The sequence below is a fragment of the Chelonia mydas genome, chromosome 1 (assembly GCF_015237465.2).
Source record: "Chelonia mydas isolate rCheMyd1 chromosome 1, rCheMyd1.pri.v2, whole genome shotgun sequence".
NCBI lineage: Eukaryota > Metazoa > Chordata > Testudines > Cheloniidae > Chelonia > Chelonia mydas.
The window spans coordinates 157,141,870-157,159,449 of record NC_057849.1 but is presented as its reverse complement, the minus strand read 5'-3'; the positions used below and the strand labels follow the sequence as shown (position 1 = coordinate 157,159,449).

Sequence of the window (17,580 nt, the reverse complement as noted above, 5' to 3'; positions counted from 1 at the left end):
ACACTCTTGTTTTCAGGAATACTGATCTATAAACTGGTTTGCTGTCTCCTCGCTCCTTTTGTTACAGATGATATGTTTTTGAATATTTTCATTTGTCACTAGGTGAAATAGTTGCATCTTGCAATTCAAAGAAACATTTCACACTCACTATTTTTTCAGTTCTCATCACATATTTCCCCCTTATCAATGATCCTGAACTATGAATATTCCATTAGTTGGAACAACCCAACCTGGAGTTTGAATCTGCTTTTCAGTTTGTACCACTAGGTGGCCCTTTGTGCTCTCGGATGCATGCTGAGGAGTTCAGCAGGTGAATGCATCTTATTGGTTTATTAGCGGCATGATGCCACTGGGCAGCCCTTTTTAAGAGAAAAGCCAGGAACAGTGGAAAGAGCTTTTGTACAGTCTCCCTGTTGTGAGGAAGTGGAAATCTGTGAGCTGTCATTTCAAAACAAATATGAGTGAGGTGAGTGGATAAACCTATTATCTGGGGAGAGAGAGATGTAGGAATCTGAAGCAGGAATAACACCAGTAACAGGGGGAAATGCAGCTTAAGAAAAATGAGATGAGTTTTTTTTAAAGTCAATTTAAATCAACGATGGAATGAAAAGTTTGAGAAATGAAGACATTCATAATTGAGTACATTAATGAATACATGTAGTTAACAGGATTATATAATGCTTTGTTTGAATATGTAAAGCACCCAGAGCTAAAGATTATACTTACTCTTATAAATAAGATTGTTTGGAAATGACCAGGTAGTTCTTATTTTTTTACTTAATTAAAAATAGAATGAGATTACACAGTACCTTGTAGCATAGCCTGCAGACATATGAATTGTCTGATTTCTGGCGGTGAAATGTGAAACACATCAGTTTCTAACGACGACTATTATTAATTCTTGTTATCTATTACTAAGTATAGGTCCATAGGTGTGCATGGTACTTTGGAGATATAAAATAAGACAAGCTTTATCATCTTTTAAGGTTTCATTTTATGTTTTTGTTCAATGTAGAAGAAGTGAGCTGAGAGGTCAGTGGTGTAAAAGTTAGATATTAAAGTATAAACCTCATTTGAAAAATGCCTTGTTTGTAGTTTGCCAGTGCTACGAACTGGGTAGCTATTGTCCTGGGAAGGATTACATCTACACTTGTCCTTATAACCAGCAAAGGAAAAATGCAAATAACATCAAGCATGAAAGGACCTTTGTGTATTTCGAAAAAGAAAGCTGAAAATTCAGTCACTACACTTACTCTATTTGCAGTGAAAGTGTTTGGCAGTGACAAGCCAATATTTTTATTTTAAAAAGCATATTCATTCCAAATGTCGGGCAAGTTCAGCTAGTAGAAGCCTGATTTCTATAGTTCAGCTCTTTACCTCATCCCAAATCAATTGAGTTAGTTGTAATTACGTCTTACTTAGCACTTATTTTTGGAGGCTTCTTTTCTATCACTGTCTTTTTGACAGATGGGTGTTCCTTTCTTGGCAGCCAGGGTAAAATTAACAACCATACAAAGTATGTTTCTGCCTACGGCTATTGCTATGTTTTCCACCATATCTTAAATGACTGACTTGTGATATAAACACAATGAGGAGACATAAGGAGAGGTGTAGTATAGTGGTCTTTGCAAAAGGGTCACACGGCAGGCATATTTCCATTCACATTATGCATACCTGAACAGGCTAACAAATGGGGAATCCTCCTGATGTGTTCCTGCTATGTGTAATGTGCATAGAATCCTGAGATAAGGCATCAGTAACCCCACAGCCTTTCATCTGCTGATTGGATGTCTACATTTGAATAAACTGGATACCGTTCATATTGTAGCTTTTATATACAAAGTATCCCTTTGTCACATGCATTAACAGAAATACTTTGTCTGCTATGGCATCATTATTCTGGTAAAATGTTAACTTTTCCTAATGTAAAACGATGACAGGTTGATTATTATTGTCTACATCTGTATCATGCCAACACAGTTTTGTATTACATTGCCGTTTCAGCAGCTGTCCGTACAGAAGTTCACAGTACAATAGTTTACATTAAGTTCCCCTCTTTGACGTAACCTCTCCTTTCTGTAATCAATAAGCGAAGAGTTCCCATGAGCATCAAAGTCATCACATCTATACAACAACTGGGATCCCATATTTTTATTAATATACTTCCCTGTCCCACACAAAATAGCACTTCTAGCAAGTCCCCATCACAGAGGATACCGCTTTCCTTCCCAGTACATTTCTCAAGCCCCTGCCAAGTGTCTATTTAACAATTTTTAACTCTATCATTGATGCTTCGAGGGACAGAGCTGCTGTCATTGTCATACAGAAAATGGTAAGACTTGGAGAACTTATTTCACAAACTGCACTCAGGAAGAATGCCTTTAACTATTCTTTAGTTGATTATTACCCACTCAGGACAGAAAAACAAATGGAGCAGCCCAGGTTATCTTAATTAGAAGGGCTCTGGTTAAAAGAACCTAGGCAAAAAGAAAGACTGGCAGAAGACAATCACTTTAGTTGTCTGAGTGTGCAATGTTTAGACTCCTGATGTGGCTTCTGATGGATTTTGTCTGAACTGGAAATGTTTAAGATATATATTTGCACAGGATCCTTTGGTTATCCGCCATGAAATCAGAGGATAATATGACTGAAAAGCCAGACTCAAATATGGCTATCAAATATCCAGAAGTGGGAGAGGGAAAGCAGGGAGGATGGTGAGGATGGTCCAGCGATTGTATTTTTTATGCTAATCATTGTCACACTGTTACTGGAGCTTAGAGTGCAGGCTTAGAGACCCCTGAACTGAACAAAAACGAGACCCTTCAAACCCCATTTGCTGCACCTTGTTTTATTTTTCATATTACTGCTGCACAAAAGTCATCTGTTTTGTTTCCCCTTTCTGGCCACATGATTACAAATCAATTCCTGAAAAAAGCTGAAGAGCATAAAATAGTCATCAATATAATCATGCCATATTTAAATGTCTCTACATTTAACATGGTTTTTGGGGGAAGAGATAGAGTTTTTAAAGAAAAAAGCAACAAGACTTTACTGTGGAGTATTGACACCTGCAAATTTGTTTATGACACTAAGGGCTAGATCCACAAAAGTATTTAGGCACCTAAAGGTGCCTAAATGCAAAATTTAGATCCTCAACATGCCTGCACAGCTGCTGCCTAAATTTCCACCACTGAGCATGCACACAGCTGCCTATGTACTGAAGCCCGGTACCTAGCTCATGCCTAAGAACCAAAAGGATTCACAAACTAGGCCTTCCCCCACCTATCTTGCTTGCTCACAGGTCACCTTAGGCCGGGTATGTCTACACTGCAGTTAGACACCCACAGCTGGCCCGTGCCAGCTGACTCAGGCTTGTGGGGTTCAGGCTAAGGAGCTGTTTAATTGTTGTACAGACATTCATGCACAGGCTGGATCCCAGGCTCCAGGACCCTGCAAGGTGTGAGGTTCCCAGAACTTAGGCTGCAGCCTGAGCCCAAACGTCTACACTGCAATTAAACAGCCCCTTAGCCCAAGCCAGTGTAGTGTAGACATACCCTGTGAGTACATCTACTGGACTGGGCCCCACAAAAAACACAGGAAACAGTGGTTGTGCCCCCATTAATACTCATTGGTCATGACATTCACCCAGGATGTGTGAGACTGGGGTTCACAATCCCCACTCTGCCTGATGGGGAGCGGGGATTTGAATGGAGGTCTCCCACCTTCTAGAGCAGGGGTGGGCAAACTTTTTGGCCTGAGGACCACATCTGGGTATGGAAATTGTATGGCGGGCCATGAATGCTCATGAAATTCGGGGTTGGGGTGCGGGAGGGGGTGAGGGCTCTGGCTGGGGTTGCGGGTTCTGGGGTGGGGCTGGGGATGAGGGGTTGGGGGTGCAGGATGGTGCTCTGGGCTGGGATCGAGGGGTTTGGAGGGCGATCAGGGCTGGGGAAGGGGAATGGGGCGTGGGAGGTGGTCAGGGGTGCAGGCTCAAGGCGGCGCTTACCTCAAGCAGCTCCCAGAAGCAGCAGCCATGTCCCTCCTCTGGCTTCCATGCTGAGGCGCAGCCAGGCAACTCTGTGTGCTGCCCCGTCCACAGGCGCCACCCCTGTAGCTCCCATTGGCTGCAGTTCCCGGCCAATGGGAGCTGCTGGGGCGGCGCTTGGAGCGGGGGCAGCATGTGGAGCCCCCTGGCTGCCCCTACACGTATGAGCCGGAGGGAGGACATGCCGCTGTTTCTAGGAGCCACGCGGAGCAGGGCAAGCCCCAGACCCCGCACCCCACAGGAGCTTAAGGGCCAGATTAAAACATCTAGAGGGCTGGATGCGGCCCCCGATCCATAGTTTGCTCACCCCTGTCCTATAGGGAGAGTCCTAACCACTGGGTTCCAGGGCAGGGCTCTCTCAATCTTGCCTCTTGAAGCTGCTCCACTCTGTATGGAAATACTTATGTATAGAGCTGAGCAGAGACTGGAACCGGACTCCCCCATATGCCAGGGGCGTGTCTTAACCACTGGGATATGGAAACACTTGTGCTTGCTCTCTTTGGCCCAATGAATATTTAAGTGTCATCCAGAGTGGAACCACTTCACCAGGAGGGCTTGAGCTTGCCATAGGGCACTGTTTAGGGCACTCCTGTGGAAGACCTGGGTTCAAGTCCCTGCTCCATAGCGAGCAGGGTTGGGATTTAAACCCATCTCCCACAGCCTGGGTGCCTGCTCAAACCACTCGCACATAAAGGGGGCTCCAGTGCTGCCTCCTCAGGTTTTCTGTGTGCGTGAAAGGTCTGACCTGGCGTAAGCGACTAACTCCAAGAGCAGGTTCATAGCTGTGAATCCTAAGCAGCGATAGGCACCATCTCGTGGTGGGGCTTAGCCCACACACCAGTCAGAAGCATTTTTTATTGGCTAGCTTAGGCAGCTCCCTGCTCAGCTTTTGTGCATTTCTTCCGGAGGTGCCTAACTCTCCTCATACATTGTGTTGGGAGCCTGGACATCTAATTTGGGGCTTAGGATTCCACCAGGCAGCAGGGTGCCCAAAGTTTGGCATTGCGCTGCTGAGTCAAGTCCTTATTTGGGGGTCTATCTCTATGTGTGTATAGGGGGAAAAAATCTAGTTACTAGTCACACAGAGCCAGGTATTTAGATGCCTAAAGATACAGAGAGGTGCTGAGGTGGGGAGGACCAGATTTACACTTTGGGCACCCCTAGGCACAGGGGCTCGGAGCCCCACCACCCAGTGCCCCTCTTCCCTCAGACACCCCCACTGCTCAGTGCCCCCTGCACAGACCCCCGCCCACAACTTCCCAGTGGCCCACACAATCCCCCCACTGCCCAGCGTCCTCCACTCCCTCTGCACAGAACCCGCCCACAATTCCCCCCAGAGATCCATTCTCCCAAGTCTTGCCCGCCGGCGGCACTCACCAGCCCTCCTGGGAGGAGACGCTGTCAGCCAGGCTGAGCAAGGAGCCCTCCAGCAGGGCTGCGTGGGGCCGTCTGCCCCTCAGCCAGCCCCGCTCCCTGCCAGGACCCAGGAGCAACAAAATTTGGATTTGTAGGGCTCCTAGAATACCGGTGTCCCTAGGCACATGCCTAGTGTGCCTAATGGGAACTCCGGCCCTGGAGGTGGGATTTTTCAAAAGTACCTAAGCAGGATAAGTGTCTAAGCCCCATTGATTTCCATGGGAGTTCAGCACCTAACCTGCTTAGGCACTTTTGAGAATCCCACTGGGAACCTATTTGCATCTTTAGGCACCTAAATATCTTTGTAAATCTGTCCCAAAATAATTGTTCAATAAGGACCTGATCCTTGGATCAATGGGAGCTTGTCAGTTGTCTCCAATGGGTTTTTGGTCAGGCCCAAGAATTTCAGACTGATTTCCTTAGAGTTTTCTAGCTTCTTGCCATTAAATAGAGCTGGTCAACTAATGACAAAAAATTGTGAATAAATTATTCACAGAAAAAATGCCAAAATACATCAGATAAATTATTCGCACCTAAGAGTTCTGAACAGTTCTACCACTGAGCCTTTAGATTCAAATCTGGCATAAACTTGACACACATCAGTGGAATCACAGCATCTCATCACAGATATTTAATTATGTGACACTTCATGGGTGATGTCTGGTCATGCCGACATTTTCTTATGGTATGAGGGTTCACTGGAGACAGTTCATCACATGATTTTTACAACAGTCCTGGGCACATTTGTCTCCAGTATTAAATGTGAGGCTATTGTTAGGAATCTGAGATCCAGACCTAGGCATGAGCAGAAGTCTCCCATTAAAGGTCATGCAAGATGTTACAGTCCCCCAAAACATGAGCACTGTCATTCGGCCCTGCAGCTTTTTCTGTGATGAAGCGTTAGCTGAAATAGGTGTGGCAGCTTGGAAACAGCTTTCGCCAGGATTTGTCTTGATGATTTTTTAAAAAAGACATATAAAGGACTAGACTGAGGCTGGCCCTGTCCAGGTACAGAAGTTGAGATAGCTCAGGTACAAGGAGCCTTCTTCTCTGATACGCTTGCAACAGCATAGTTAGAGCTGGGTAAAATTTTTCAGCCAAAATGATTTTGGTGAAAAATGCAGATTTGGTCACAATAAAGTGTGTTGTGAATTTGTGTCTGTTTTGCCAAATTGTTTTGGTCAACCTCCTCCTTCTCCCCTTCACAACAACACACACACACAATCCAGAAAAAAAAAAAACACCATTTCATTTTGACATTTTCTAAACAAAATGTTTTGATTTTTTTTGGTTCAAAACAACTTTTTGTTTCAAAAAGTCCTTTAATTTTATTTTTTAAAAATTAAAAGCTTACGGTGATTAAAATCAAAACACAATGTTTAAATTTTGTTAAAAGAAAACGTTTAGTTTAACCCCAAATGATTTTTTTTTCAGTTAGATCTAAAATGATCCCCTCCCCCAGTTTTATGGCATTGCCAGCAAACTAAAAAAATCCATTATTTTCCCAGCTCCAAGCATAATCCAGGCATGGAATACAAACACTAGAGTGGAAACTAACCTCCCTGAAGGAACTGAAAGGGCAGGGCCATGATATCTTAACCCCTCCAAAATGCCTAGCAAAGCTGGGTGTACATGGGGAGAGGGAGTACATGCTGCACCCTTCCCTTTTAATGATTGAACTAGCTGCCTTGCACTGTGTGAAGATCCAGGAGGAAATCTGGCTGAGCAGCTAAAATTCTTTGGGGACTGCCTTCTGCAACTTATTCTTCATTTCTTCCGTCCCCCCCACATCTACCTCAGTGCAGCCAATTGTCTGTAGCCAAAATCAGGAGAAAATAAATATTTATGCAAACTGCAGCGATAATATAGGGCGGAATTCTGCAGCTTGCATAGATTGGGGATGCGGGGGAAGGAAAGCACAGGAAGATAACTTTTTAATTTTAATTTACACCTATTTATTAGCTGAATGGCAAACTGCAGCTCAAAAGGGGAGGGAAAAGGGAGAACGGTATGTGTTAGACCTGTCAGTTTGCCTACTTTCTTCTTCAGCATGGCATCAGAACATGCTCAGGCCACTCTTAAAATATCCCTTAAAAGTTAGAAAATTGGAAGTCAAGTTCTGCTTAAGTTTGAGAGACTGGTGACCATGTTGTTTAAAAAGAAAAGCATGAATCTTCCTGCCAGGTGTGTAATTTCTGCACATTTCAAAACCATATCAGTGTATTACTATTGACTACATTTCACTAATTAAAGATTTATTACTGGGTTTTATATCTTTCCATTTGCTTGTGAGAGAATAACTACAAACGGGTGCAACTCTAAAGGGAAAAAAAATAAACAGATTCCCTCCATGCCTGAGTCTGATGAGGGTTAGTAGGTTATAATGTTGGAAACTGATTAATTGTCATGAAGACACGTTATTTTGTAGTCAAGTTTCTGGAAAACAAGCATTCCATTTAGTAAAAGAAGTATGAGGTTTTGAAATTTTATGTTTGTTCTGCATTGGAGTGAAATGGAGACCTTTGAGAGCAAGCAACTAAGCACACAATAGCTCAGTAGTTAGGACCCTCACCTGGTATATAGGAAACCCAGCTTCCAGCCCCTATTTTGAATCAGGCAGAGCTTGGGCTCTCACCACCTGGGTGAGTCCCCTCCCCCATACTATCTTAGTATCTCTCACTTTCCTGTCAAATCCAGAAATTCTATCCTGGGCCTGAGAAACCTTCTAGATGACAACTTTGGTGACATTGATCTGTTTCCGCAAACAGTGTCAGTTTTGACTAACTGGCATTTTCTGATGGAAAAACATCTTATAAAAAAAATCCCAACCAGGTCTATTTACAAGAGCAGTTCTTTTTCTCCCAACAGTTTCTAAATCTTGGGCCTGATCCGGATCTCACAGAAACCTATGGCAAAAATCCCACTGACTTCAATGGGAACAGGGTCAGTCTTTTTATCATAGGGAAAAGTCACCAGTCATTTGCTTACTGATTTGAATAAAATGTATTTGGTTTCTGTACCACCATTTGCCTGGCTTTCTTGTTCCGCTATTATGATGGCCAGGAGAACAAGTGGACTCTAACTATGGTCTATAACTGTGAGCTCTAAAGCAGCGGTTCTCAACTGGGGGTCTGCGCCCCCTGGGGGGTTTATGAGCAGGTTTCAGGGAGATCTGTCAAGCAGGGCTGCTGTTAGGCTCTCTGGGGCCCAGGGCAGAAAGCCGAAGCCAGAGCCTCGCCACTGAAGCCCAAGTGCCAAGCTGCAGTGGGGCTGAGGCCCAGGCCCCACCGCAGCAAGGCTGAAGCCGGGGGGAGGGCCAGAAAACTGTTGTTGTGGCACAGATGGCCCAGGGAATTTTTATAGCATGTTGGGGGAGCCTCAGAAAGAAAAAGGTTAAGAACCCCTGCTCTAAAGAAGAACCTGTAATACCACTAGAACCAGAGTGGGTGACAAAAGATAGAGAATAGACCCAGGTCTGTAACACAGGAAAGGGAAGGGGGGCATTTTCCTTCCAGATGAGAAAACTGGGAGACAGAAGCATCCAACTGTGTATGTATGTGTGAGACTGTCTTTTTCTTTCTACTATCTTTGTTGCTACAGAGCTGTCACATCACTCTGAGCCCCCATAACCCTATTTCCTTATACTGGCTACAATGTCCAGGATGTTCTAATGAAGATGGAAAACCTGCAGCCCCTTATCTGACAGTATTCTACTGATCTTCCTCTCCACTTCTCTTGACGTTGATTGGCAATAAAATAAAAAAACATGCTAGTTAAGTTAAAACTCAAACAACATGTGTCCACACATTTGCTTGACATAGATGTTGAACCTTACCTAAAATTAACAGGAGTACTTGTGGCACCTTAGAGACTAACAGATTTATTAGAGCATGAGCTTTCGTGGGCTACAGCCCACTTCATCGGATGCATAGAATGGAACATATAGTAAGAAGATATATATATATATACATATACATACAGAGAAGGTGGAAGTTGCCATACAAACTGTAAGAGGCTAATTAATTAAGATGAACTATTACCAGCGGGAGAAAAAAACTTTTGCAGTGATAATCAAGATGGCCCATTTAGACAGTTGACAAGAAGGTGTGAGGATATTTAACATGGGGAAATAGATTCAATGTGTAATGACCCAGCCACTCCCAGTCTCTATTCAAACCCAAGTCAATGGTATCTAGTTTGCATATTAATTCAAGCTCCGCAGTTTCTCGTTGGAGTCTGTTTTTGAAGCTTTTCTGTTGCAGAATTGCCACCCTTAAGTCTTTTACTGAGTGGCCAGAGAGGCTGAAGTGTTCTCCTACCGGTTTTTGAATGTTATGATTCCTGATGTCAGATTTGTGTCCATTTATTCTTTTGCGTAGAGACTGTCTGGTTTGGCCAATGTACATGGCAGAGGGGCATTGCTGACATATGATGGCATATAGAGCATATTAGAGCTTATGCTCTAATAAATTTGTTAGTCTCTAAGGTGCCACAAGTACTCCTGTTCTTTTTGCGGATACAGACTAACATGGCTGCCACTCTGAAACGTACCTAAAATTGAGATCCAGTGTTGCTGACCCCACTTCCAATGCAAAATGACTTTCTGTTCTGATTTCTCTTTATCATAGAGATGGAAAAGACCTATTAGATCATGTAGCCCACCTCCCTGCTGAGGCAGGAAAATGGATGGCAGCATCTATGGAAAAGGCTCAAAGCTATGCAGCCACAGAACAGTTACAACTGCAAATGTTTTGTCTAATGACAGGATCTTGGATCACAACTCAGCTCCACACTTGATGTCTGTATGCTTCATAGATAACACTTGAAAATGGTTATCATATCTCCTCATAGTTCTGGTTTGGTCAAGCTATATGTATGGGCTAGATCCCCAGGTGGCGAAACATGACACAGCCAATTTACACCAGCTGAGGATCTGGGATATTTATTTCTTTTAATATTTTTCTCAAAAGTTAATTCTGTTAATCACAGGAATTAGAGCTAGAAAAACAAAATAAGTTAGCTAGTTCATACCCCTGCTGGTGCAGAATTGCTCCCTACAGTTTAGTTCCAGTGGTTTTTCCAGTCTAGGTTTAAATGTCTCAAGTAATGGGTCTTTAGCTACACCTCATGGGAAAAGTGTTCTACAATTTAATAGACCTCTAGACCCCCCGGGGGCTAAATCCTGCTTCGCGTTTAAGGCCTGGAGTGTTCTGGATGCAGAGTTTAACAAAGAAGCCTTACTGGTTGAAACTCTCCCACACTACAAACTTCATGCATGTGTGCACATGTAAGAGTGACTTTATTTTCTCATTGTTTGTTAGTCAAATAAAATCTTTAGTAAACTTAGATGCTGGGACTGGCTTATTGGATTTCAAGGCCATAACAGGGAGGAGGGAGGTGGAGGGAGAGAGAAGGAAAGTTGGAAAAGTATATACACAATAGAAAAACATGAGGGGAAGAGGGAGGAATGAGACACTAAGATATACAGTCAAGGAGAGAAAAGGAAGAGCAAATACATTGGATACATAGCACAACTTGAAATGCATATGCAGGAGTATGTGGGGGGAGGGATAGCTCAGTGGTTTGAGCATTGACCTGCTAAACCCAGGGTTGTGAGTTCAATCCTTGAGGGGGCCGTTTAGGGATCAGGGCAAAAATGGGGGATCGGTCCTGCTTTGAGCAGGGGGTTGGACTAGATGATCTCCTGAGGTCCCTTCCAACCCTGATATTCTATGAGTACACATGCTGCAGTTAAGCTAGGGCAGCCAAATGTCAGCCAATGTCCCTCCAATTCAATACTTGACTGTTTATTACTATTCTTCCTTTTGTTCATCCAATCAGCTTTGCAATCCAGGTGACAGTACTAATAGGCAAGCCAGTTTGAATTATCCTCTTCAGTAAGATTGTGTGAGGCACTCTACCATCATTTCACTGAGTTTGAGGGTTGAACATTTCTTTTTGTTTCATGTAAAAGTTCAGACATGTTTGAATCTTGAATATGGGCTTTTCAGCCAGATCCTCAGCTGGTGTAAACTGGTGTAGATGCACGGAAGACAATGGCGCAATGTCAGCTCGCATCAACTGAGGATCTGGGCTTAAAGATTCAAAATTATGCAAAAATAATGTATATTGAAAATAATATGCATTCTGGCAGTACCCTTTGGGGGTTTTCCATGTAGGCTTCCCCACTGCCAGCTGTCTACAAAATTTTAGAAATAGATGGAACAAAGAAGTGGATCTAAGTAACAAGAAATAGTGAACTTTCATCATACTTGGTTACTGTGCTTTCCTTGTGAAATTCTGAAATTGTGAAATTTTGCACATTCAAAGCAACAATGAACTTATTAAATATATACATTTATTTTTAAGGAGAAACATAATAGGACTGTTGTTTGGCTGCCTTTCACAATCAGCAGTCATTTTCACCTGTGCAGCGTAGGTATACAATGATATCATGACAATTTGGTAGCATTTTAAATCCACTTTGCACAGGTGCACATGACTACACTAGATACAAGCAGCAGAGAATGAGACCCAGTGAGTTTTGGGATCCAGAGGCACACAGAGAATGTAAGGTTTAATGCCTGGTACTAGTTTCTTGGCTTTTCTTCAGCTTTGTGTCTATGAATGAGAAAGAGCCGAGTGTGTGCAAATGCTTGACACTACTTCCTGGTAGTCACTGTAACCTTACATATCACCCTGTCTGTTTTCTTTCCAGTGCAGTAGGGTCATTTCCAATAGCTTGGCTTCAGTTTAGGCTCACAGAGCCAAACCAGACAACAGGGCTTTGCTCTGATTTGTACGTAACTTCAAGCTCTCCAAAGTCTTACCAGCTCAATTTCAATACATGTTTGAACAATAAGGGGCAGATTCTTTGTCCACTTATATCTGATTTGTGCCACTCCAGTGTCTCAAAGCAAATTTAAAGCTATCCAAGTGGGCAGTTGAAGATTCTCCTTGCATAGGGGAATCTTCCAGTGGCATAGAGACAGCAATAACAGCTCTGCGTCATCTCTCCATGCAGCTGCCAGCATAAGGATCATGGCCAAGGACAAGGGGTCTGCATGCAGTGCACTCACCCTCAATCCCCAGTTTGTGGAATAGCTCCTGTGAAGTCACTGCAGCTAGCATAATCTAGACAAGCCCTGAGGCTGCTCTAAATTGCTCCTTGGGACTGGACTGGCGTCCTGGACATCAAGAGTAGCCAAGATGAAATATAGCCACTTTTGCTGCTTCTCCTTGGAGCTGTACTGGATATTGAATAACTTGTCTTGTGGGTTTTGTCCTTCTATGAAAACAGGAAGCTGCATGGTATGACAATCTGAAACTTTCTTCAAATATCATCTGTTCAGACTTTGACTGGTCAGTTGCTAGTTGCTAATGCAATATATACCAAAAGTTATTGAAATGTACAGTAATGCCTTTTTGTTTTATTTCTGTCTCTATTGAAATATGTAGGGAGTCCAGGGAGAAAGAGAAGACAAATTTGTTTTTAGTGCGCAATTGAAAAAAACACTTTCACTCTTCAGGCGTGTGAAGGAGATAAGTCTGTCTTAATAACGTTAGGATCAATATGTTCCGATACGGCGCAATTTGTTGGTGCAAACTTCTGCCATTAATAACTGTGCTGTCCCTTGAAGACAGCCTTAAACTAAATTACAGCTGGGTTGGTTTCCTAGCAAATTAAATTCTTCTGGATTTCCTGGGGGTTTGGAAAATGAAATATGAAGCAAACATTTGTTACAAAAACCCACCAGTATTCATTCAGACTAGGCACGAGCAAAAAGTCTGATACTTATACTTGGATTAGGATATTATTCCAATTTGTGGGGCCTAATAGTTGGGTAATATCAGAACCTATAATCTGACTCCAAATATCAGCTTCTGCACGCTATCATCCAACAGCTTCAGGTCCCTGATCCACTCCACGCTGGACATTACAGTCAATACCATCAAAAGCTGAATAATCTTGTCTCCAGGCATTTAACAGAGGTGTGGTATTTTCCTATTGAAGAGCCTTCCCTCTAAAATGATCTTTCAATTGAAAATATAGTTTCTGCAAATCAAAAATTTCCACAGAATTTTTTATATTGCCCCTTGGGAAAACCAAAGCAGTTGCGTTGACGTGAATCAAAATGTTCTGGTTTGTTGGCTTGACTTGGGCGATGTAGTCTGGCCAGGGAGTCCAGCCCATAGGGAAGAATGGGCCATCAGACATCCAAACGACAACACCCTGAATCAATGTAGCACCCATAGGGAGATGCAGTTTAATGTTTAACTGACTCAAAATGAAATGTTTTGGTTCCATTCAACAAACTGAAATAACATATTTTGATTTTGGAGTATCACAAGGTTTAGTTTCAATCAAAAGTGCCAAAATGGAATGCTTTGCCATTTCTGAATCAAAATTTTTCAGACCCTGTCATTCTCCATAAAGTTTCAATATTTCAACTTTTTGTCCTGCTTCAAACATCAAAATATCAAATTTCTTACCGGACTGAAATTCCTATTTCCTCCTCAGCTCTGCTTCCTTTTCTTAGAAGCAGGTACACAGTCTTATTCCCATCGCTGTGGAGTAGCAGTGGTGAGTGCCCACTGTGCTGTACAGAGTTTTGATCTTTAGAAAATTACAAAAAGGAAGAAAAGCTGGTTGGTTTCATATCACACATTTGGCGTTTCTTGGTAGTCAGAAGTAGAGGGACTTAGCGTACTCAGTTTTTTCCTCAGCTCCTTGAGCCAAATTACTCAGTCCCCCCTAGAAGAAAACTCTCACTGAAGTCAGTGAGTGTATGCCTGAGTGATGACTGAATAAAAACTGAGTGCTAGATTACACCCCTGAGATCCAGCAATGGAAAGGCCCTCATCAGACAGATATTATCCCTTCTTTGTGTTTGGTTGGGCTTCAGCAGCCCATATGGCACTGTCCCTCTGCGTCCTGGGACACTAAAGAAGGCTTTCCCTGGAAGAAGAAAGTGTGAAGGAATGAGTGGAGATGTGTTCAGATATGACAAGGCAGAGGGCATCTAATCTCCCCACCAACTCAACAGATACTATTCAGAATAATGAATACAGCCAGGACATCCCTCTCCTCCAAACAGAGGTCCCTAGGGGCGTTTCGGTGCATAATCCTGACTTCTTAGAGAGTTGTTTAAGGGGAACTCCTTGTGGAGTTTCCTCTCTCCAGGGAAGACAGAAAGCTCTGGACCTGAATCCAGACTTCGGAATCTGGGCCAGTCTATGTACATTTTGCAGGTCAGGAGATATGTATTGATGGTCTTAAATCTAGGATAAGAAATAGTGGTAAGAGGAAGATACCCTTTTGTTTAAGAGGTTTGCCATTTTTTTTTCCATTTCTGTCAATCAGATTTATCAATTAAAAAATTTAGAGCATTTCTCTTGGGCCACCTGGACATCTTTTTTCAGCTTTAATTAGGTACAGGCTGTATTACTGTAGACTGGAGTGGAGGTAATTTTTTTTTTGGCAAGCAGTGTGGTGAGGCTTGTTCTTTGGCCAAATGAACAATGTTTGCCCTTTGCTAAACAAAATCTAATATGTTGCTTAAAGGAATTTCACATTAGCACACCAAGGGCTTGGTCCTACTTCTCTTACTCTTGCAAGTAATCTTATTAAAGTCAATACAATTGCGTGCCTGAGTAAAGGTTGCTACATAAATAAATCTTGCAGGATCAAACCCTCAGCCTCCACCAGAATAACGGACGATATCTTCTTAAGGACTGCACAGTAATTAACAGGATTTAGGGAAATACAGCACATTCTTGCAGCTGCTTTCAAAATAACTGCAAAGATTCCATTAATTCCTGCCCCCTCAGAAAAAATATGTGATTATAATGTCTTTGGAGAAATATCTGCTTAATAATGTTTTAATTCAAAATATGCTAATAAACCAAATATTAGACAGGATACAGTTTGTGATAATTATGTCGATTACATTTGCTGTTGGTGTAAATATTCTTTGTTGAGAAAATTACACTGAATTTGAATACAAAATTAGCAATTTCTAGCTGTGCTGGTTTGTAAATTCCAGGATTGCAATGGTAAAAGAGGATGAGAAAGAAAGCTTTTTCCCTCTGTACTTTTACAAAACTTAGAACATGACTATTATATTTCTCTTACCCTGAATAAAGCTGTTCTATACTTTATACAATTTGTGGAATTCTATTGCAAATCTTTGCCATTGTAAACTATTAAGAGACATAAGAACAGCCATACTGGGTCAGACCAAAGGCCCATCTAGCCAAGTATCGTGTCTTCTGACAGTGGCCAATGCCAGGTGCCCCAGAGGGAATGAACAGAACAGGTAATCATGAAGTGATCCATCTCCGTCGCCCATTCCCAGCTTCTGGCAAACAGAGGCTAGGGACACCATCCCTGCCCATCCAGGCTAATAGCCATTGATGGACCTATCCCCCATGCATTTATCTAGTTCTTTTTTGAATCCCGTTATACTCTTGGTCTTCACAGCATCCTCTGTCAAAGAGTTCCACAGGTTGACTGCTCATCCCATCTGAGATTCCAAAAATAGCTATTTCTCATTACACCATTGTAAAAATAAATTAAGAAGGACATATTTTCAGTGGCAATATGACCTAAACTGCCAATTTTTAAAAGCTATATCTGCCAGTTAATCAGTTAAGTATAGGGTCCATATTAACTTCATGGGCGTTTTGCTTGTTTGTAGACTAAAGTATTCAGCCTGTGGATGTTGGGTGGGCTATTTTTCCAATGAGGTTTAAGTGGCCTGTTTCCCCACTCCCATGCACCCTTTATAGACATGTACACTAGCGCAAAAAAGGTGTAAGAAGCTACCCTATGATTTGGTAATGTTTTAGACCCACTTTGCACTCATTGTACACAGGTGTAAGTGACTGCATAAGGTGCAGAATCAGGAGAAGAAGCAGGTCCACTGTATCTAGAAGGCAGGTCTGCTCTATGTCTCCCTGTCAGTTCTGTTGGTTATTGAAAAATATTGCATCTGTCATTGAAATCTCATCACGTGTGTATATGGTTGGTGGTTGTAGAAGTGCATACAAATCATTACCACTGGCAATGCAATTTTTCAGCCATTGCGGTTTGGGTCAGGTCAGTTCATTGTAGCCCACCTGCAGCACTCTCACTCATAAAGCTAATAGGAGATTCCCAATCAAAATGACTGTCCCAGCTTAGTACAATCAAGGGATGGTTAAATAGCATACTACATGACCATGTAGATACTGAGAGGAACTGCCAAAATGTCCAAAGCTCATTTTTATTTTGACAGATAGATGCTGTTCCCAAGGGCCAGATTCTGGCGTGCTATTTTACACTGCTCTAATAGCACCAAACGGGCAGCAAATTTGCTCCACTGGTTACTTGTGAATTCCCAGTGTGCCAGGGGATGGTGACAAGCTGGCATACATAGCTGACATAGGGGCCATTGCCCGGACAAAGGAGATCGTGGAGCAGTGATCAGCCAGGTATAAGTTAGAACAGCCTTTGCGCCTCTCCATCCTGTGTCAGAGACTGGAGTCATTTCTGGTTAGTCCCAGAATCTAGGAGCTACAAAGGTGGCATATGCCCGCTCCCCCCGAGTTGTGCTGAATACAGCTCAGACACATCTGTCTACCCAAGTAGCTGCATTTTCAAGTATTTCTCTTGCTGTAAGGTGCTCAGGCACCATTGCCTATGACTTTTTTTACATCCATATGTAAGACATCAATAATTGCATAGCTTGACTCACCTTGTATTTATATCCAGTGTTGGCTGTGGGGGCGTGGGGGGTCTGCATTTGATAAAATTATCCCCAAAAGATGGATGGGGACTGACAATTTTGTCTCATTAATATTCAGCACCACTTCCCTAGCATGGAAACAAGCAGAGAAACATGAAGAGGAGGTGAAAGTAGAGCAACGAGAAGAAGAAAGGTTTCTTAACTATGTTAGAGATTCTCTAAAGGATCCCTGACCTCCAGCTAATCCTAAAATAGTAACATAATACATGTTCTGCAGATGAGCTGATTTGCCAGACATACAGATGAGCTGATTTGGCTTGGAGGGATTTGATTTTGTATATGCCAGCTGGCCACATGGCAGCCAGGTTTTGGGGAGGCAACACCCTTGTT

General features: G+C 42.7%; 1 protein-coding gene across 2 annotated transcripts in view; it reads left to right on the top strand.

The window, feature by feature from the left end:
• Window positions 1–326: 326 nt before the first annotated feature.
• Window positions 327–17,580, top strand: part of PCP4 (Purkinje cell protein 4) — a 68,662-nt gene continuing 51,408 nt past the window's right edge. Inside the window, exon 1 of one of the 2 annotated variants that reach the window (XM_037889710.2) lies at window positions 327–466. In XM_037889710.2, the coding sequence (XP_037745638.1) occupies window positions 458–466 (9 nt within the window). In that variant the 5' untranslated portion in view covers window positions 327–457. The remainder of the gene's footprint in view (window positions 467–17,580) is intronic. The other variant, XM_037889711.2, reaches the window with a different exon arrangement.